This window comes from Oryzias latipes, chromosome 15 (assembly GCF_002234675.1).
Source record: "Oryzias latipes chromosome 15, ASM223467v1".
Classification (NCBI taxonomy): domain Eukaryota; kingdom Metazoa; phylum Chordata; class Actinopteri; order Beloniformes; family Adrianichthyidae; genus Oryzias; species Oryzias latipes.
The window spans coordinates 20,150,682-20,173,549 of record NC_019873.2 but is presented as its reverse complement, the minus strand read 5'-3'; the positions used below and the strand labels follow the sequence as shown (position 1 = coordinate 20,173,549).

Genomic DNA, 22,868 nt, shown 5'->3' with positions numbered 1-22,868 from the left:
GTCACTGCAAATTCCTCAACTGTGCTGTGTACCTTCACCCTGAACCTGAGCTAACACAGATTATCCAGTCAGACCTGGATCTATATCCCTGCCAGTCAATCCCCCATTCTGTACACTCACACAACACACAGCCAACACACACCACACGACAAGCAATCCACAACTAATTTTAGTCAAGAGAAAGACAGGAGTTCTTATCATTGGGCTAATATTCATCTCATAAAATCCTTCTAGACTCCATCAATATTTTTTTTCTCCAATTCCTGCTTCACCACTTTCATTTTCCACACTGACATGCACACACAATTTCTTGTCTTTCCAGATGAGAAAACCGCAAAAGCAGTATTAGCCCCAAAGGGGATGAAGGCTTATGGATCATTCACAAATTGTTCATTAATTCCTGCTCCAAGGTGAATTCCTCTGCCTCTGTTGGAAGGATGGGGAACAATGAGGATCACTTTTTATTCCAAGTCGCAGGGTGAAAAAACAAAGACCATTGTCCTATAATTAGAGAAAGAGAAGGATGTGGAAGCGGGAATAAAATGCAAGGGATAGGCAGGAGGAAAATGAGGTGAGATAGATAGAATGGTGTAGGGTATCAAAGGAGGAAGAGATGGGAGAGGATAAGGTGATGAGCATGTGGAGAAGGATAGTGACAAGAGGACAGATTGGGGTCAAAGTTGGTAAGATGCAAAGAAGGAAACGCTCTTGGTTTCATGGTTGTATGGAGAACTGATCATTTGTAGCAGCGTGCCTGTGACTCTGAGAACATGAGAGAATGAAAGAGAAAGTAAGTGACAAAGGAAACTCCTCAGTGGCAGAGAGGGAAAATAGGAAAAGACACTTGCCAGAAAAAGAAAATTTTCTTTTTGTGTTTCAGGCAGCTGGTGCTCTGCTCAGCGCAGGTGAACTCATTAGTCTGCAACAAACAGACGTGCACCATCTCCGCAGAAATTGTGCAGACTAAAGCTACATTCTTCTGTTGTGGAAAGTATTTTATGTGCAGCGTTCGTTTGCAAGGGCTTTCAGAAAATCGGCAGGCCGCTTGATATTTTTTTTTTTTATCCTCGCATTTGCTGCAGAATCGTCCACATCTTTGTAGATATGGATTCTTCAGTTACACAGCAATCCAAAATCCTAAAGCAACTAGACTTATTTCGTTCACTTGTATAAAGAAAGTCTAACGTTTAAATTGCATCAACGATACCACCAATCAAGTGAAGAAGGCGAGTACAAAGGCACGGGGTGAGGGCGAGTTCATACTTTACATGTTGCGGCATCAGAAGCACACAAAATTGCAGAATGTGCATTTTTCGCTTAAATGTAGCGAGATTGTCAACATTTTCTGTTTTCTGCAAAATTTCAGGGATGGCCACCATGACGGGGACAGATACTCAGTCACCACCCAATTATGTCCTTCCTCACAGCGCCTCGGTTCTGCTTCCCCCGAGTGACATCTTAATGAGCCTCCTCTGACTGCTTTGTTAAAGTTCCCATGAAAGCTGATGGTTCCAATTCGTGACTGTCTCAGGTCAGCGGTTACAGTCATGTTACAAACTGAAAAAATTAATCTGACTCTTCCAAGTAATCCGGTTTGATATGCAGCCATTCTTCCTGCAAAAAGATTGGAGTTCTGTCAAACTTTTTCGTGCGTTTTTTTCTGTACTGTTCAGGTCAGATCTTCACAGTCTTCAGCCTGAGCCTCCTGAGATGGTCCTTTGTTGATTTTCAAGGTGTGTTTTCCTGCTGCAGAAGCCTTCATCTTCATATCTTAACTTTGTGGCACCTTCTTTTTTTTAAAACATTTTATACTGCATCTATTATTTACGACAACAAAGAAATATTTCTCCTACTTTTGTCTACAACGGAAGCACAAAGCACCATTGATTTCTATCTTTAAAAGTTTAAGAGGTTTCTCAGGAACTTCTTTTTCAAATAACTTTTCTTTCTATTCAGACCAAAATTCAACCTTGTAACTCAATCTTTTTAAAATTCTTTTCCCTAATTGCACACTTAAAAATGTTTATTGACTAATACAGGATGTGGTAATTACCATTTAGGAAAAAATATGATTTTTGACCACGATTCGAATGGAATCTGCTGGATCTTGAAGCTTGCAGAGATGAAGGTTTTTCCTTGCAGTTTCCTAGTAACATATCAAAACATTCTAGTGCAAGCGAGGAGTTTATGAAGTTCAACTCTGATGGCAATACTGTCTTTTTTTAGGGATCGAGCTTCTTTATTTTAAGATAAGATACTCACATTTTTCTTTTTTTTAAAGTGACTGTGTATTTTAATGGGAACTTTTGAAAAACCCGCTCGTCTCCTGTTCTTTTGTATCACTGTAAAGACACCCTAAAAAGCACCTAGAGTCATCCTTTCATTCTATTTCTGTCCTCAGAAATTGAAATTAAGCTGCTCCACATGCCTCTGGGTGAGTCTGAGGCGGAAGTGTGTCACGCTTCATTATTAACCTGTTCAGCTGCTGAACATTGAAGCAGTTGTTGCATCATGTCGGATACAAGCTGTGCTGACACGGGCAGGTCCATCCAATCCATCTGTGACATGCGGCATTTTAATTTAGTGGTTCTTTTTGGCCTCGAGATACCTCGAGAAAAGCATCAGTTTTAAATGTGCATTAGTTAAGTTGCCAGGCAACAATGTAGCGCGATGTGTTTGAGCTCACATTCCTGCAATCCAGTTCATCGTTTCACATAGTAAACACATAGCAGAGGAATTCTAAAGATGAGTTTAATAGCAGAGGAATCTGTTGTGGCAGCTTTAAGTGAAGGTATGGTGTAACAATGGTGAAAAAAAAAACAGATTGTGCTTCTAATTTGTACATTGTGTCCTTTCACACCTGTGATGCCGAGTCGCACTCAGGTGCCTCTGAAGATTATATCTCTGAGCTCAATATAGGAGACGAGCCCATCTTTTTTTTTACTCTGCCTCACTGAGCACAGAGAGCATTCCTGTGAGGACTCTAGCTTTCATCACTGCATGTGGATGAGTCCCCATAACCCCAAACTACATCCCAATATCAGAGAGATATTAATTGTTCTGTGAATCTTCAATAAACTGTGTGCAACGCCTCTATAAAGGAGTTTTAAGTCATTCTTTCATGCAGTGTATGAGGTGTTAGAAAAGGGATATTTGTTACAGCTATGGGAGATCATTATATACGATTAAATATGCATGTTTTATGAATTATGTAAACAGATATGTGCTTCTTTTCCAAAGGTGTTTATATTTGGTTTGTGCTGAGCGCACACAGATCAGCCCACACACAAAGGCTACTGAAAAATCACACCATAAAGAGTCAAAAACCGTGAGGTATTGGTCTCATGGTGAGGAACAAGCATGAAGCCACTGTGAGTAAACACTTCATTGTTATTCTGACGTAAACCTCAGCTGCAGAAAGGGGAGAGCACATCCATGAGCTGTCAGGTTAAGGCTGAAAACAGCCCACTGACATTTGTCTCTGCTGTCTTCAGACGTTTAATAATACCATTTAAAACTCACTCAAACCGAGTTTTCCGACAGAAATTTGTCAAATTGTACTGTTTGCTGTAACTAACGACAGGTTACAGGAAATAATTGGAAGTCTCCAATTTGTGTCAAGAATGTGTCAAATCCTGGGTGCTCGCTCGAATCCCCTATCCACCTGTGTAAAGTGCTCCACTCTGAATATACTAGCCTGTCAAAGAAGCTGTCAATGGACTGTGAAAACTCAGGGTTTGAAACAGCGGCAGCTCCCTTTCCTTACTTTCCACACTTAACTGTCTGCTTCCTCTAAACGTTTACTGAAAGTAATAAATTAATCTGTTAAGTTATTATACAGAGTAAAAAATCTCAATAAGTTATAAGTAAGTTAAAATCATCCCCTTAGGCAATGTTTTATGCATTTTTAGACATTTATGAAGACTTTATGAATGAAAAGTTGTTAAAAATAAAAAAATAAAAACAGCAGCATCCGGTGGACTTTACTTGATGGGGTTAGGAATGCAGTAAATATTTAGTTTGGCTTGTTTGGAGTATTGCACTGACCAGGAAAAGGAGCCATAAAAGAATGGACGAAATAACCAAGCTACCACACCAATATGTCTTAGCAACTTTCCAACATTGAACCAATATCAAGCAACTTTTTAGTTTTGTGTTGCTACTAATTTTAAGAAAAAGTGATGTGACTAATTGGCAACAAAACTAGTCTAGCCATAAATCAAAAAGCGCATGCAGTCCTACGTAAAAAAAGAAAAAGGGCTTCTTCAGATTTATGCTACAATCCTTTTTATCAGTTTTTATTTAAAGTGCATACTAGGAATGTAACTTCTTGTCTTTGACTGGCTCAACTGTCCATCTATAATATATTCATGTTCCAGGGAACTGCACCTCTTTCAATAAAAGGTCAATTTGGAGCACAAAGATGGATGTTGTGGTCAAGAATTTGTTTAGAGAAAATTTAAAACAAAGTTTCTTGTTGTTTGGTGGTTTTAACCTATTTAGAACCTGAGTTTTCTGTGAAATAGACAAATATACCAAGAAAACCCGACTGATAGTTGATAGAATTTGCCCAGGAAGGCCATTCTAGAGGCGATGACTTGGGTATGTCCCTATTTAACCCTGTGACACATATTGATGCAAACAAGCTTTAAACCAATTTCCAAAATTACCTTAATTTAGCATCTACACGAAGGCAAAAACATAAATGATGTTTTTTTCACAGCTGGAAATAAATTCAGGCATCAAGAAGTGAAGTAGAATTTTGAGGTCAAATATAAAATTCATTACAAAGTATTGTAGCGACCTGGGGGTTAGCCCCGCCTTCAGCCCATAAGGCTCATGGGCTGGATTGTTACAGTATAGTTTTTTATGCTAGTATTCCAAGCGCAACAGTCACTGTTTTGAGCGCAAAACTTTTGGTAAAAATGTTTGTGAGCTCAAAGAATTATTTTGCACTTTAAACGGAATAATGCATTTGAAACTCCCAAAAATGTGCTAACAAAATAATTTTAATCTTGAAAGGTAAAAAAACGTACAATCAAAACCATTTTCACTCCAGAGAGTGAATTCTCTCGAAACAGAGCATGGCACCGCACCGCGTTATAAATCTGCTACAAAAGGCAACACAAAAAGACTGATTGGTCAGAAGTTTTTCCAATCGCGCACAAACCTGATCCCGTCTGAGCGCAGAAGAGAGAGCTTCTCGAGTTAAAGTTGTTTTTATTGCACATATTTTTGAGTTTAAAGTGGATTTTTTTGTTTCAAGTGCAAAAAAATGTTTTTAAGCTCATTTTTTTTAAGTTTTAGGCTCAAAACAGCGAGTATTGCACTTGAAATAATGGCACAAAGATTATACTCTAGCACAGTTGTCATGGAATCATAATCTAGCCACATAGGTGAAAATGTTGGAACCAGAATATAAACATGTTTGTCTCTGTTGAAAACGGGATTCGTGAAACATCAAACATGATTTTTTATGACAAGCCCCCTAGCTGTTACATGGTGAACTGCGCCTGGCTCCAGTTATTTTCGTCTCAACACATGCTTGTTTTCATGGCTTCTTCCCAATACGTTTGTATTTTTAGGTCAACCAGGGTCTGTTTTCGTGTCCCTCACCAGAGTTTATATGAGCTTTCCAAATGAAGCAGACAGAGGAAATGAACTCTTGTCCACAGCAACCAGCAGAGATGCTCCCCCTGGTAGAAGGAGTCTTGCATGAGCACAGCTTGTCTTTATAATGAAAAAGCAAAGGCGGAGTCACTGTTATTTTATCTAAATGTTATGGACAAACTGTTGACCAGCTAGCAAAGCAGCAGTGGGAATAATTATTCAAAAGGAAATTATAAAACAAAATCATAGATTAAGGGATCTGCAAGATTTCTGCTAAAAATCTGCTACTAGAGGAATTTAATCAGAAAAATATATCCTTGTATCGCCCAGCTTCTTTAAAGGGATTCATCCTGATTGGCAAATTCACTAAAAATGACCAGTTAATTACATGTTGATCTGTTTGCAGAATTCTATTTAGTGTCCCCTTTTTTTTAAAGTCTTTTGAAGCTTTAAACTGCGGCACAGATACAAGAAATAAACACGCTCTCATAAATTGATTGTCTTTGAGGCTTTATTTTCACAGGTTGGAGTACATCAATAAATTTATGATTGACATTTTTTTAAAGGGTGACCTTTTCAAAGATCAAATCACCAAATGAATTAGATTGATTTGCAGAGTAATCATTAGGAGAAAAAATAAATTTGTCTAAACCTGTATACTTTTAATTCCAAACTGCATGACGTATTCCATTTAAAAAAGATAATTTATTATTTTACTATTTAACAAAACAGTTGGGACAACAGGTGCTTTATTTCTATTCAGCATATTCTCTAAAGACACATTCGTTACTGCAAACAGTTTCATTAAATTAACCAAAATTACACTATGCGGGAAATTGCAAAGGGTTTTTCTGCGTATAAAATACTTGAGAGTAATTGGACGTGATTACACTAGTTATTATCATCATCATTAGACACCTGAATGGGCCTTTGGCGATGACACTGCCAATCAAAAGCCTATTCCATTTCCATGGAAACGTGAGCCTTTGTCTTTCAGCTGTGATCGGTGCTTAAAAGAGGACAGATGCTTGTGGCAGCTCAGTGCTTATGGCCGAAACACATTAAAAAATCAGGAAAAAGATAGATTAAATCATCTGTGGAAAAGCAAGCTGGTTTGCCACAAGTTCTGTGTGATTTCCAACTATAGAGGAAATGTGCTGTTAAAAACGTTTGGTTTATTTAAAATCTGGCAGATTCAATATACCACTAAAAAACTGTATTTAAATCAAATGTGATGATTTATTGCCCTTTTTTTTAAAAAAAAATGTAAAATACGTGTTTCACATACGCCTAGCAACCTGATGCATTATAGCTCACAAGTCTAAATGAATGTCTGCTTTGTAACTGATGACTTCATCACTACCTTATTTTCTTTGCAAATGAACTAATGCAAATGAAGCTCCAACCTCACACAGCAGAACAGAACTTCCTGGTTTCAGAGTGTAAACCTACAATTGGCTTCATTACAAGCTTGTCCCTCTCGAACCAAAGGAAGACAGATGGAGCAGCTGCCAAAAAAGAAATGGAATGCCTCATGTAAAAATGTAAAAAATAAATATATTTATGCTCAGCATCCCTGAGGGGATAGTAAATAGAAATTAATTAACTAACTTTTGATGCTGGATGGCACGTGACCACTGCTCAACTGAGGCCCTGTTTCCAATTACAGCCCGGCTCTTTCTTCTATCACTGTCAAAGAGAAAATCACAAAACCCCTCGATAATTAATCGTTTAACAGATTTATATCTTTCATCTCTCTCTTTCTGTTGCGCTCACAAAAAAAGCTATCCATCATTGCAGTGGGACATATGCTGAATAGGTGCAAGGCATGGCAAGTTACCTCTGAAGCAATCCTCTTCTTAGACTCCTCATCATGTGGAGAGATTGAAATTCACTGACCAAAGACTTTAAGGCTCAGGAGAGATTTGTGCTCTGGCTAACTGTGAAAAAAGCCTTATTTTTTCCTTTTTTTCAGGTGGTGGTTTAACTCACAAGTCGTTTATCCACAACACATTGGTGTGAAAAAACAACAAAAATGCATGGGATGCATGGGAAAATATAAATTTAATACCTGATTGTGTCACAGAGTGCAATCCAAGTCTAATATTTCTTAAAAACCTAGCAGTTAATCCAAGGTATCTGTCCACAGTTGTGTTTTGCATCGGTTTTGCACAAACTCTTTGCATATTAGACTTCTCTCTGCTGACTGTAGATAAGGGCCAAAAGTCATGCCGTTTGCTTAAGCAAAGCACCACCAGCGTAATCTAAAAATATTCTCTTATTACTGAAATCCTGCCTATAAATCCAACTTAAGCACAGAGGTCAACTTCAGCAAAATGTACCTACATGTGCTGAAAGTTGGCCTCAGTGAGTCGCCTACAAATGGCAGTGAGCCACATTCAAGTTGTGTGACTGAAATTCTCAAAAAGAAAATAGAAAGTAAGGCTGCAAGTGTGGGATGTTTGCACAAAAATCCTTATAAATCCCACTCCTTTTAGCCTAAAAATATTAAATTTGTGCTTGTAAACAATTACAAATTGGTAAAGCACTGAACTTCACTTTCTCCACTAGTTTAAACAAAAATGAGGCCACCAACTTTGTCACAAATCTTTTGTTTTAGCAACATAAACTCTGAAAGAACATCGACAAAATGTCTAGCCTGATTTATTCACAACTGTTAAATAGCAACCTTTGAATGTCACTGAACCGACGAGCAACAAAAAGTCAGGCTTTGCAGCGGCTTTGTTCTGTCTTGTTTGTTTCCAACTCTTTTCTGCATATCTTTGCTTAATCTCATCAATGGATGGATAAAAAGCAGATCAGGTTCTGTGCATTCAGTCCCAGTTAGAAACACAAAAAAAGTCTTAGGGTAATAGAGCATTTTATATTTCTATGTCACAATTTGACGTACAGTTGTATTGAAACACACTTATGCTAAAGAAAGCCAGCCGATGCTTTGACACTTTTTATATCATGGTCCGAGTGAATACTCAATTTTATACCATGGTCCGGTTGAATACTCGATTCTGATTGGCTGCTGGGTATGCGTTAAAACCTGATAACCGCACGGTGAAAAAAGAAGTTCCGGTCGACTAGCTTAAATGATTTGTATCACTGCGCCGGCTTCTGTAAAACAACCTTTTGCTATATCATCTGGGCAAAAACAAGCGGTAAGCGATTAACTTTCCCTCTGAATTGATGCTTTATTCAACCCATCGGGACTATCAGCATATATATATCGCCGAATCTTAACTGCAGCGGTGGTGCTGCGCGACGCGGACTATATGTTACGTGATGCGGCGCGATGCGCCGCATCACGTAACATATAGTACGCTGTTTATGAGAAAAGTGATCCAAATCGAAAAAAAAAACAAGAATTAAGGACTAAAACCTGGTTAATATGTATTGCTTTTGTAAGTGACCATGGTATAAGCGGGTTAATGGCCTTCGAAGTGTGCGGTTACTACTTTTTAACGCACTTCGCGGAAGCAACCGTCCTCCACTTCGCGTCGGACGGTTCAGGCTTCCACGGCGTGCGTTAAAAAGTAGTAACCGCACACTTCGTCGGCCATTAACCCTTACGTGATTGGCTGCTGGCTGTGTATTAAAAAGTGATAAACCACAGTTATGATGCACATCTAAAAAAGAAGTTCCGGTCACATAGGCTAAATGTTTTATATCACTGCGCCGGCTTCTTTAAAACAATCTTTTGCTTCATCATCTGGACTTTCTCTCTGAACTGATGCTTTATTTAACCCATCGTGATGATCAATACATATATCGCTTTCCTTTGCTGCTGCAGTTGAGGTTGATGCCATCTAAGCGGACTATTTGTTCCATGGTGCGGCGCGTTGTTATGTTAGCGTAACAGTGCGCTGCACCATGGAACAAATAGTCCACTTTATGTGAAAAAAGTGATCTAAACAGAAAAAATACCAAGACTAAAGTACAAAAAACTGACAGAATATTTATTCATATTGTAAGTGACGATGGTCCCCTTTGCGTCGGATGATTCAAGCTTCCACGGCATGCTTTAATTTCTGATCAAGCACACTTCTTCGAACACTATCCCTTACTTAACCTTTTAACACGACCCCTAAATAACACACACTTTTGACATACTGTAACTCTTCAACCAAAGTGTTGCAAAATGTCAAAAGGCATTTTTCTGCGCAAAAGAATCAGCTAATTTATGTGCATTGTTCTCCAGTACTGTAAAGTGTTGCACTTTATAATCTGTTCGTTTAACACAATTGTCATTTATCCTTCATACCAAAGTTCTGGCATTGGTTCAGCAAAAGAACTTGTACGTAATGATGTGAGAACTGAATACTTTTGTTTGGTTTTCTGTCATGTTCTCGTTACTATTTTCCCCGTCAGTCACACCCGGTTTAAGTTGCAAATCATCCACAGCTGTCTTGATTTATGTTAATTCTCCTCAGTGTCACATTCGTCACCTTGTCTGCTTTGCCGTCTTTTTGTTCGTCCATGGTTTTTGTCATGTTTCTGTCCATCTATTAAATGTGTTTGTTTCTGCCCTCACCAGTCGCTGATAAACACACCTGTTTAGCAAGTTCTGTCCTGCTTTACGTCAAACAGGAGTTATTTTGAAACTCTGTCATAACCAAGGATATTTGGTTTTAAAAATAGAAAAATGACCAGTTTAATGAGGTCATATCCTGGTAAAATACCAACCACCATGGTTGTTTTGGTTTTTTTTTGTCCCTCTACTTAAGTTGAACACATCTTCTTTTACAGTCACTAGTGTCAACCCTAAACAGGAAGAAAAGAACTATGGGGATTTTAAGCTGTTTTTAAAAAATTTAAATTACATTTTTTCTCTGCATTTGACCCATCCCCTGGGGGAGCGGTGAGCTGCAGACACAGCCACGCTCAGGAACCATTTCTGGTGGATTTTACCCCCAATCCAACCCCTTAATGCTAAGTGTCAAGCAGGCAGGCACTGGGTCCCATTTTTAAAGCCTTTGGTATGACTCGGCCATTGATTGAACCCACGACCTTCCAGCCTCAGGGCGGACACTCTAACCACAAGGCCACTGAGCTGGTTTTGGGCTCCAATATAGATCTTTTTTAAAGGTGCGCTCCACCAGAGGGTGCATCAGTATTCTAAAGCAATGGAATTCAGTCACTTCAATGCTGGTCTCTTTGGTATTAATGTCAAGCACTACTTCCCACTTCTATGTGAATGCGATGGAAAGTGCTGCGAGTTTTGAGTAACATATCATTTGGAAAGGAGATCCGCATGGCAGAATATCATTATGCATTATAGAACTATCAATACATTTATTGCGAAACTTTTCAAGTGATGAAGAGTGCTCGAATAATGTTTCCCCTGTTCCCTACACCACTATTTGTGTTGCTCTTGAAACACTGCTAAAGAACTCTTCTTTAAAAGCAAAGGGGTCAAACACAAAGTTGACAGAAAATTGAAAATAGTAGATGTGAAGAATGAAATAATAAGGGTACCACTCCAAAATTATTACATTTTCAAGCTACACTTAGGCAAATGCTGTTTATTTTTCATCCTAATGTTTTTCCGGAAACCCCTCTTGACAAATTTACAACCACATCAAGCTTTTTCTGCAGATTTTCTCCCATTTTGCACTTCACTAGAGTTTTTCATGCAGATGAGAATTCCCCCCATTAATGTTGCAGCTTTAGTTCTGTGTGAAATGTACCAAACTCACCTACTGCCAGCTGTGACAGATATAAAAAAAAAAAAAAGATTTTTGATGATGTGTGTTCTTTCACCTCCTAAACTGAACTCCCAAATTTACAATCATTTCCAATGAATTTCTAAACTGTGAGTGCAAATTTGCAATAACAAACAGGGGGGAGTAACAGAAGAAATATATATAAGTAAAATAAACAAAAACTGATCATTTTTGGCTTTCTTTTGAGTTACAAAATCACTGTTTTTTCTCCTAAATAGTATTTTTGAAAAGGAAAAATACAAAGTGGAGTGGTTCTGCAGCCAAGACTGTGAGCATGTCTGAGAATATCCACGTTCCCTCCCACATTACAATCAATTACATCGCCCAGACATTGATTGAGGCCATTTTCACTGAGGTCAAATCTATTGGCAGGGGCTATTGCTCAATGAATTCTTTAGTGCAAAGGCCCTTGTCGCAGACCAACCAGCAAAACTGTCTTTTCATACATTCTATCAGTCCCAGAAAGGACATTGTGCTGCTGGTATTGTAAGCAGAGCTTTCATACTCTTTATTCAAAAAAAGGGAAAGGAAACAGCAGGCTGGAGAAAAACTGCTTATGAGAAATGAAACCTGCAGTTGACAGAAAACTGTAAAAATCTGTATGACATGGTTGGATCATATAGCTTCAAAAAGCATCCATCTTCCCGCAGAATCTTATCAATAATGCCCTTTAATTTGACATCTGTGATTTCCGTGCTGGTCCCTTTGAAGAGACATGGAGTCCGCAAGATGCTAGAGACCACTTTTTTTTTTTTCGATTTGGTGTTCTTAGTGGTGATTGTTTGTAATGATCTGAGTCTCCTCATGCTGTGTGCTTTTTACCTTCCATGACGTACACCAATGAGCCCACATCGCCTTCCTTTATGATACAGCTGTCCTTTCCATACTCCACAGGGTACATGCAGTCCACGATCTCCTGAATCTGTGACAACTCCAGGTTCTTCATGAAGTCATTATCCAAGATGGCCTCCTTGATCAGGTCTTTGGACCTGGAGAAAGAGTAAACCAATGCAAATTGTTCTCATTTAGGATGAAAAAATGTAAAACTTGTTGGCAATTATAGAAGTTTGAATGAAAGAGAACAGGAACATTAGGAATTAATACATGAAAAAAAAAAACATGTCCTCCTTTTGAACACCTCAAGGTGAAGCCTTTTTCCTTCCCTTCAGTTGCTGAAAGAAGTTGGTGAATAAGAAAATACAGGCCTAAAGGAAGCAGATTGTTGCCATTCAGGGGGCACCTCTGAAAGCCAATTTCTCCTTCAGACAGCAAAGTCATTCAGGCTTTTCTATAGTTGTGTGTTCACTTCAGTCATCCAGCAGGAAAGACAGAAAATGAACTTTATAACTAATGTGCATTTCAGCGATATTGCTTTGTCACGCAGAAACAACAAGCTGGCAATGTTAGATAATATTATGGCAGAAGGGTTTTCTTGAAATTTGTAGTAAAAAGTGCATCACTGGGAGTTTAAAAGGTGTACATGTGTTGACCCAAAAACACATGCGAGTCTGATCATCTCAAATGTAGAGAAATGATCAGAGACGATAAAGATCAAATAGATTTTTGACTGACGGACGGACTGACTGAAGAACAGTTCGTCAACTCTTCAGTCTAAAAAGCTTGGTTAGATTTGACAACGTGTCAGCTCAATGAATGAAGTTGATGTGCCAGTATTAACCCATACCAGTAACAGAAAATACCCACAAACCCCAAATTCCAACTATTGGTGGTGAGGCATGTCTTGCATTTTTCAGTGAGTTCCTATGCCTTGGCAAGCCTTAGTCTCAAAGAGTAAACAACCTGGAAGGTATTTATGGAAAGGTCTTCACAAGCTGCATGCCAACAGCAGGGTCTGCATATCTGCACAAACAATGTCAGGCAACAGAATCGGGGTGCCCAGAATTATTTAGACTCCAGCGCCGAGCTCCGCGTCTGCTTTAAAACAAACTCCTTTTCAGAGTGTTTATGACCGGGTGCTTTATAATCTCACTTCTGCTCGTGTTGAACTTTTAAGGTCACACGAATCCGCGTCTCGGTTTGATTGTGAGTCACAAAACCACTTCTGGAAAGAGACAGCGTGGCTGTATTGAGAATAAACCAAGGAGATGGCAGCATACGACAGGGAGCAGCCACCACATCTGGTACATGGTGCGTAAATACCAGTTATAAATATCACCGGCATCTAAAGGACTCCAGCGCTCTAATATTTTTTTTTCCCCCGTTTAGTTTGGGTTAAATCAAGAATGCTACAAATCATTTTTTTTAAAACTCATGATTTTGCAATTTGTGAATAAGAGCTAAGTTAATGAAGAACTTCCCATTATTGACCCAAGAATTAAGACTTCCAAACAGAATGGAAGGAAGGAGAATAGATTTAGTAGGCAACAGAAACACTACAGGAAATGTGAAATAAAAAGAAGAAGAGGCGTCTTTCATTTGGAAAACATCATATTTAATCCTCTAAAACAAGCAGATTGTTTTCACAGCCCACAAGATTTGGATGGATCATTGATTCCACACTGAGAAAAGCAGCTCACTCAAAGCCATGTTTCTTTACAGGCTTGTAGTCCTGTGACCTGCAGCATCAGCTTTGCATACTTTACTTTCACGGCAGCAGTAAAATCAAATAAGCAGAACAGTGTGCAGTTTTTAGCATTGACAGGACGAGCGTCTCTGTCTATCCAAGATTCAAGTCACGTCATTTCCATTAAATGTTGGAGATGAAAAGGTTCAGAAACAAGCATCCAGTTATTCTGGGGGTTTATACAATTTAAAGCTGCTGCGCATAAAAATATATATTTTTTTAATTTAGCACTTGAAGGTGTAACTTTACATTTTTCTCATACATCTATTTTCAAATATGTCATTTATTCAACAAGAAAATAATTAGATCCAATTCGTCTTAGTGGGAATAAACTTTAACAAAGGAGTCTTGGTTTTTGGGGAGCAACAGTTTTTAAGATGATGCTCCACAACAGACCTTTTTGTGCACATTACACAGCAGAAAACATGTCGAATCAACCAAACAAAATCGAGTTCAAAATCCGCCCCCACCAAAGCTGACCCCCAGTGCTCTGGAAATGTGCCTCATTGACCCCATTTCTGTTATATTTACACCCAGGAGGCTCGAAGCCTTTCAATTCCAATCGCTGCCAAGGTTGAGTAAGCTCCTCCAGCAAGACCCTTACAAAAACATCTGCCTTCCCCTACTTTACGAGAATGAGACATTTGCTTCCATCCACTGAAGTTTAGGCAGAGCAAGTTCAGCCTTCCTTAAAAGGAGAAAATATGCACTTTAAGGAGGAAAAAGAGGAGAGGGGTGGCAGAAAAACAGGAGAGGCTCACAAAAATGAGACAAAACAAAGAGAGATGATACAAAGAGAGCGTTCTAAGGGCGCTGTATGGAAGCAAAAAGAAAAACTATTTGTTGAAATGGAACAGACTTTATGGCTGCATTCCAACATGCAGAACATAATAAAAAAGGTATTAAAGATGGTTGTTTATCCACAAGGGTAATGACATAATTAAGCAGTAAAGCAAAGTTATTTTCTCTTAGACATTTTTCGGATCTGAATAAATCCTTTACACAAAATAAAAAACCCAACTTCACTCAAATGAAAATAAGAAGAAAAAAAAACGTAAACACTATTAAAGGTACAGAAACCACTGATGTAATTTGTTTAGTGCATAAATGGATCACAATTATGACTATTAGAGGAGTAATTAGGACTCAAAATGTTACTCCATACAGGGACTGAGATAATCAAAAAAGTTGTCATGTCTAATGCTTAAATTAGCTTTTAGGCAATGTATGAAATATAGTCCTATTAATGGTATTAGCATGGTTATAACTAAGTATTTGTACATTTTTCAAAAAAAAATTTGAATGCATCACTATTTCTGAAGGAGGAAACACATTTGATATTTGTGTTTGGTTTTTTTTCTTGGAAATGTAAGATCCAGAGGGTGAGTTGGCCAAATCTTCACTGATTTACTGAAGTAGCCTGAAGAACTAAAGCTAAAAGCTACTACCTTGACATAAATGACACATGCGGTTACAAAAATAAGCAGGCAGGGGAACAGAAAGCATGGACTAATCTGGAGAATAATCAGCAGCAGCTGGGGGGGTTGCTAACAGAACACAGGTGTGACAGAAGCAAAAAAAAGGAGACCGCCGAGCAAATCAAACGCAACTGACATCAAACAAGACCCAGACAGCAGAGCCAAAGTCACAAACCCTCACATGCTGGAGCTTTGAAAAAAAATACAAATGTAAAACACTTGGAGCAAAAGGGAATTAGGAGATGATCACTCAGCTTTGACAGGAAGTCTGAGACGTCAAGGTTATTTGGAAAAAAGTTATAATAATAAAGTATTATTTTGTTGTTTGTGACATACAGTATATTTTGGGGTTTTGAACCTGACTGTCTTCAGATTAAATGCATTTGTCAGCTGAATAACAAACTTCAAGTGACGCAGAATTCATTATGAGTTAGAAATGTTTTTATGATTGGAAATATCTATATGTCCAAAATCATAGTAACTTATTTTGTGTGTTTTTGCCTTTTGCTTCAGGTTCAGATATCAAAGTGAGTGGTCTGTTTCCATGGAAGCTTGTGAATAAACTACAATCCAGCAGCTGCTGAAAGTAAAACTTATTTTACGCTCAAAGGCGGCAAATCTTCATGTAAACCCAAAATTATCCCTGTAGTCCCTCAATAGACTTTTAATTGTCTCGTGGTGTCGCGGGGGATTTCTGTTAATTAGCCTTTGCTTGCCTTGCTGCCAGTATTGATAACACTCACTACTTAATGTATTGGTTTGAAAGCTTGATTTCACTTTTTCCTCCCAGTCTTGCCTCTCAGTCTGTAGACGCACGTCTGTGTGCGTGCACGCGTGCGCCTCTTCCTTGCGCTACAGGTGAAGTACCTGCTGCGCAACACGAACGCACAAGAATCCCACAGGTGTTGAAGGACGAACGCAAACACGACAATGGATGTGAATACTTGACCAAATGAAAGGTGGACACCTACTGTGGGCTTTTGGGGTAGAAAGGCAGGGTGACGTGGCTAAGATCCTGGATGTCGAACGCAGTGGGTTCTGCAGAAATAGCCTGCCTCTTCGTGCGCTGCTGCTCGTGCAGCTCATTCTGCTTGTGGACCTGTTGGGTTGCCGGTTTGATCACAGATCGGTACTTGTCCAGTTCGTTCTGTAACCTCTGGATAAGTTCGTCTTTCTGGTCGAGCTCCAGCTCCAGCTCGTCAATAAGCGCGTCCCTCTGGCGCAGCTCCTCGATCTTCTCCTGGAGCGCGTACTGGAGGTCGCGCAAAGTGCCCATGTTTTAGCGCCGACGTTTCCGAGAAGTTTAGCGCGCGCTTTGCTGCCTAGTCTTCTTCACCCTCGCTCCTCTTCCGAGTGGCGCGGAAACTTTCTCCGGCATGAACAGTTCTGAGAGGTCGCGGCTGCTGTGTTGACAGCGAACGACGGGAAACGGAGGACTTCCACGGTGAACGTGAAAGCATCACAGGCACAATCACGCAAAGTTTAATGTCCCCGTCTTCATCCCTCTCTCTCTCTCTCTCTCTCTCTTTCTCCACCTCGCGCGCGCAGTTATGTGACAGCGTGGGATCGCCTCCCCGAGTGCGATTTGGTGAGCAGGGCGCCTGCAGGAACCGCGCCACAATGCAGTGTGCCGCTCCACAGAGAGCTGCGCTCGTCTCACATGATTGAGAAAGAAGTCAGTGAGGAAGCCACATGGGCTCTCATACCTCAGCGACGCGCCCCAAGGCTGCCTCTGCGCGCGCAGAGGAGAGCGCAGCCTTAATGAAGTTGAAGGTGATGGGAAATGAACCTCAGCGCACAAATGAGTCACTGTTTGTTTTGGGTTGGATTGCTTGTTTTAAAAGGTGAAAGATATTTGGAAAATATATAAATAATTGAAAGCTTAATTAATCAGGATGATTAAACTTTGCTTGGCAAATATTCACATTTTTGTGGTAATTACAGCAAAGGTATAGTTCCACCAAGCAGATTTAGTCGTATCAAAATGCCAAAGATGCTCATGACTCCACATCTAATCTGGTGCTGTGTGTGCGCTCTGCGCGCCGCTGGTGTCTGACCACTTGATCCCAGTGAGTCATCTGAAGCTCAGGGAATCTGACCCCACAGCGCCCGAACTCATGTAGACGAGGACGATCTGATGGAATTGGGGAGCTGCTTGCAGCAGCAATCGGGTACCGCTGGTGGGCAGGAGGAGAGGGGGTGGTGGGGATTTTTCTTGGATAAACCTGGATGCTAAGAACTGTCTCCCAAACAGCTGGGATTGGAGGCAGATGGTCCATTAACAGACCACAGCTGCCCTCGTGTGGCGGATTTAAGGAAACCACAGGACGAGAATAAAATGATCATCTGAAATAATGAGTTTTCAGAAAAGGTTGTGTTTTTTAGGATTTGCTTTCCCAGTAAGATTTGAGGGTTCATATTCAAACATTTCAAACCGTGCTTTGTGTTACAGATGAGGAAGACTTGTTAAATCGGCGCATATATCTGCAAAAGTGTGTAAAGTAACTCATTTAATAATTAAGCAACAGTGTTTATCTTCTAAATCAGGGGTGTTAAACTCATTTTCACTGAGGGCCACATCAGCATAGTGGTTTTCCTCAAAGGGCCAGATGTAATGAAAATAAACCTAACTACTCTCCTTAATGTTAAATAACTCATTTATTTCTTTATTATAACTTTTTAAAGTGACAATAACAGATAGAAAACAAATGTTTGCTTGTTACTTTAGCATAAATCCTTTTAAATTTGATTCTGCCAGGTTAGGTTATATGGACAGTGTTTATGTCCTAATGTATAGTTGCCCATTCCAATATTTTAAATCCAATTCCCCCTAGATATGAAAAAATACACACCAATTTTAAGTTTTTATTTTAAGAAATAAAAAACTTTTACGCTCTCGCGGGCCACATAAAATAACATGGTGGGCCACATTTGGCCCGCGGGCCTTGAGTTTGACACATGTGCTCTAAATGGATATTAATGCTTTTTTTTCTATTAAATAAACAGATGAAAATACAGTAAAGCTTGCTTGGGGATACTGCAGGTGCATCCAGGGTCTACATACCTCAGAAATCCAGCCCACTGTCCTTCAAAGCTCCTCAGTGCTTCAGATTTCACCTCTCTTGCCTTGCAGCTCTGCCCGTTTCCTAGGCGGATCAATAGAAACAGAATCCGCTGCTTCTTTTGGCTGTAATCTGAGAAGACGAGCCGGCCGCCGCCTGGTGCCACTCTAATGGGAAGGGATCACACTGAATCTGACCCCACTTCAGTGGACAACTTTCTCCAGACATGGCTGGCACCTTGGGCTTGCAAACACACCCGTGGGTTCATTCAACCTTTTTCTGAGAAGCATCCAGCTGTGCAGACTAAACAATGTGTATTATTTCAACTTGTTTTTTTTTCTGAAAGAATGAGAGAGCTGCCACACAATCACTTGAATCATTCTTAGGGGAAAACCACTAATTTTGTTATTTCTTACGGCTGTTTATTTGTTCATGGTTGTGAAACAACTCTCTTTTCAAATGTTGTGTCAGAAACATAGATGGATAGATGTATTGTTTCATAAGCCTTTTGTTTCTCATTAAGGAATAAGAACAACGAGAACTTTCTCTGTTTACAAATAGCAGCATATTACAACGAATTAAAATCGGAAATGTTCTGGTCTCCCTAACTGAATTAACCCCAGTGTTTGTTGCAGTTGTGTAGACAGTAATGTTGCTTGGATGAGTGAATGTTTATAGTTCTATTTATTATCATGTTAGAGTCTTCCAAATGGAATTAGCATCCTTTATGAAACTGGAACGCTTTATTGGCACAGACATTTTGGGGAAGGTTTTGATTTTAATATATGAAACTTAAGTTAAGCAACAAACATGATAACCAAGGTAAATGTCCAGGAAGAAGTTTGTGCAAAGTCCTCACAATTTATGTGCAAACATGTCAGTGTGTGTACTTGTTCATATGCCTTGTCAGACAATTTCTGATATGATCACCTAACGCGTTGAAAAGCGACGGAGTACCAAAGAGTCTGCCCTCAAAACCTCTGATAAATATGGTGTGTGTGTGTGTGGGGGGGGGGGGGGGGGGGGGGGGGGGGAAGTTTCAGGCTAGAACTACCAGGATGGAACTAGAGTGATTTAGCCACAAAATAAAGCAGCACAAATAAATGTGTGCATTTTTGTACTTGGGAAGACCACCTCCTGACTTTGGTAGGACACTTTTAGGAGTATCAACTTAGTTTTAAGGTGAAGGTTTGATTAATCATGGTGGACTGAGGAATGCATTGTTTCTGGAAAGTACTTGAAAGACCAACATGCATATGTGTGGGAGTGCACTTGTCTTTGTTACCAAGGTATGACCTTTTTTGGTTTAATCTCTGATCTTCAAGAGTTCTTACGAAAGCTATAAAACAGTTCCTGATGTGGACGCAAATACTTTTTGGTGTCCAGAGTACATTTAGGGCCTTGAAAGTGAATGAAGGTGAGGTCAAAGGTGAGATGAGAATGAAGTTGGGATTTGGAATGCAAGAATGGAGTGGGGAGGGGCATCTTTCTCAAAACACACACAAAAAAGTTCTCAACTGAATAACAAAAATGACAAATGTTATGATTGCAAAAGAAAAACATAATGTTAAACTTTTTACATGAAAAAACAAAGTAAATATGAAGTCAAAATGTACAATATCAAATATCTTCCATGGATTCTCGTGAGCTTCAGCACTGCTGAAACTCAAAATGAGATGGTGTGAGCTCAAAGAAAAGGTGATGAAAGAAGCATATGGTCAAGCAAAGCCTTTTCTAATGGAGTATTAAATATCCCTAGACATGCACTTTGGGTCCTCTGTATCCAGCTACTAAAAGCCAATAATGCATAGCACTTCCTCCAGCCTGTGTCCTGTGGGACTGTCATGATGGATCTGATCAATTAGGAGCTCTTTCTGGAGCTTGTCTTGGAGCTGCGTCATCGCCCTCAAGAATGAAAGTGCTGGTCCATTCATGGCAAAGCTCTCAGATTCCCGCTTGTGAAAAAAAACGATTTTAAAGGTGTTTTTTCAACAACAAAAAGGGGGACATTGTGAAAAGAGCAGTGTTGCCGTGTTTGTGGGTGACAGAGCGTAAAGCGATTTTTATCAATACATCAATCTCCACACTAAAGCATACTCCTAATAGCCCAGCATCGATTGGAAGCTTTCCTGGAAACATATTTTCATTTAACCAGGGGGAAGAAAACACACATGAAATGCAAAGAGCCGCCTGCTGAAACTGTCTCTTACCAGTCAGATTTAGGATATCTCCGAAGCGCCTGTCTTGACAGGTCCTGGTGCGTCTGCGGTTCCGCCGAGATGCCCTGCGCCCTGCGGGTCCTGGGTCCAATAAGTTGTGCGCTGGGGAGAACAGACTGACATTTGTGCAGTTTTCTCTTTAATTCTTGAATCTCATCTTCTCGGTCCGCAAGCCTCCTCTCCAAGTCCCGTATCCTCTCCTCCTTCAGCAGCAAGATCTTGGCAAAGTCCTCCTCCAGGTCGCTCATGTTGAAATTGTGGCGTTAAACTTTTGGTTCCTAAATCTGCGCAGTAAACTCCAACTGGATTTGGGGAAACGAGCGCAAATCCCGAGGTGGAGACGCGCGGCGCGATGATGCTCCAACAGTTCCCCCCCCTCTTCACTGCGCGCTTGTGTGCTTCAGAGGAGCCGAGCAAAGCGTGCGTTTAGGTCCGATGGAGCCGCGCCAACGCCACGATCCGCCAAGTCTCCAGGGAGCCGCTGACGATCCTTCATTGAGAAACCAATTACAGCCTCTTGTCCTCCCGGTGGAGCGAAGTCAAACCGTCAAACTTGGCACTGAAAATCCCACACAACTCCTGGAGTCCGCCGCCTCTCGCAGTGCAGAGACAGAGGAAGCCCGTTGCCGTCGCCGCCTCCGCCGCTCCTGCTGCTGACTAATATTTATTCACTTTTTAACTGCGCATCCCATCCGAGTGACAAAAGCGCACACATAACCTCTTTGACCCAAACTATTGCAAAGAAAAATCAATTGTTCCCCACTCGAGCTGGCGTCATGGGACGGATGCCTTTATCTTCTGTTGTGGAGTAAACATCGGTGAGGTGAAAGTAATTCCCCCCTGTGCCAAATGGCCCTCATAGTTCCTTACAGTTTAGCTTCATTGGTCCCCATTGCAGCAGCGCAGAACTTCACATTCACAATTCAGGGTAAAACGTTAATTTTCACCCCTTTTTTTTGCAAAATAGGAGAATATAAACTTAACAAAGCAAAAATATACAAGTTCCTGATGTCAAAATCTAAAAATAAACCTCGCAATCATTAAATGATGTGTAACTTTTGTTCCAAGCATCTTAAAGAGAGTGTGAAGTCTCAGCCAGTTGCTTCTTTGCACCATTTCTCCAAGTGTTTCAAGTGAATTAATGCATTGTGGAGAGAAAAAAGGAGGGGGGAAAGCACAAGCTCATGGCTGCTAGATGGATGTTTCATTAGGATTCAGAGTTAAAAATAGATCACTTGCTATACATCATATTCTTTTTCCGGCTTTCCTATAATTCCATCCTCTCTTAAACTGGGATTAGTGCTTCTCGGGTCCAAATCATCAGGGTTTGTGAAACATTTTAACTTTATGCAACTTGGAGTAACTAAATGGTTGTAAGCTCTCATCTATGTGCCACATGTGATAAGTCCCGCCCACCTTGTCAAGAGTGAACAGACACATTTTCCCATTATCCCGGTTGGGTGTGCTTTGTAATGAATGTGAGTAATAAGGTGTTTGGCGTTGACCAGTGCTCAAAGACAAGGTGAGGACCGGGTCGAGCTGTTATCAATGTGGAAAAGAGCCATGGATTAATTATGCATGCAGCAGATGCTGCGTCCATTATGACAGTGGTAAATTAAGTGTCATATTCGGTTACTCCATCCATATGAATGGAGAATTTGTTCACTCTGATATATTCAATGAAAATGGACAAAAAGAGCCAGAATATCATCAAGCAGTGTCTTTGATGTTATACTCTGCTCATCGGTCGTTACGTCGTCACCATGACTATATGAGCATCATCAGTCTGAAGTGTGTTGGTTGCCCCCCGCACCCAACTATTTCCATGTTTGCACAGACAGAGTAATGCTGCACCACCAGATTTCTGCTTGTGCTGTCTGCGCCCTGCACGGGTCATCTCCGTTTGAGTTAGGTAATGGACGACCTGTTCACCTCATTGCTCCTGGCGGTAAATCCTCGAGGCGTGGATGAGCAATCAAGTTTTCTTCTTTTTTTTTCTTCTTCTGTTTGGCTAAAAAGTGTTGGTTATTGCAGCATTTCTGAAAAGCATCCAGAGACTTCCTGCTCGCTTCGAGAAGAGATCAGCTTACGGAAGAGAGGAGGGGGGCAGGCATTAGTCACTGTTTTCCTGTAACACTCACACATGGATGCACAGAGGAGAAAGACAGGAGTATCTTGGG

At 40.3% G+C, this 22,868-nt stretch overlaps 1 protein-coding gene across 2 annotated transcripts in view; it reads right to left on the bottom strand.

Moving 5' to 3' along the window:
* prkg1 (protein kinase, cGMP-dependent, type I) overlaps positions 1 to 21,291 on the bottom strand; it is a 97,215-nt gene extending 75,924 nt beyond the window's left edge. The window contains 2 exon segments of one of the 2 annotated variants that reach the window (NM_001104714.1): positions 12,168 to 12,334; positions 20,680 to 21,291. In NM_001104714.1, coding sequence (NP_001098184.1) covers positions 12,168 to 12,334; positions 20,680 to 20,936 — 424 coding nt within the window. In that variant the 5' untranslated portion in view covers positions 20,937 to 21,291. 2 annotated transcript variants of the gene reach the window in all.
* Between the last annotated feature and the right edge of the window lie 1,577 nt (positions 21,292 to 22,868).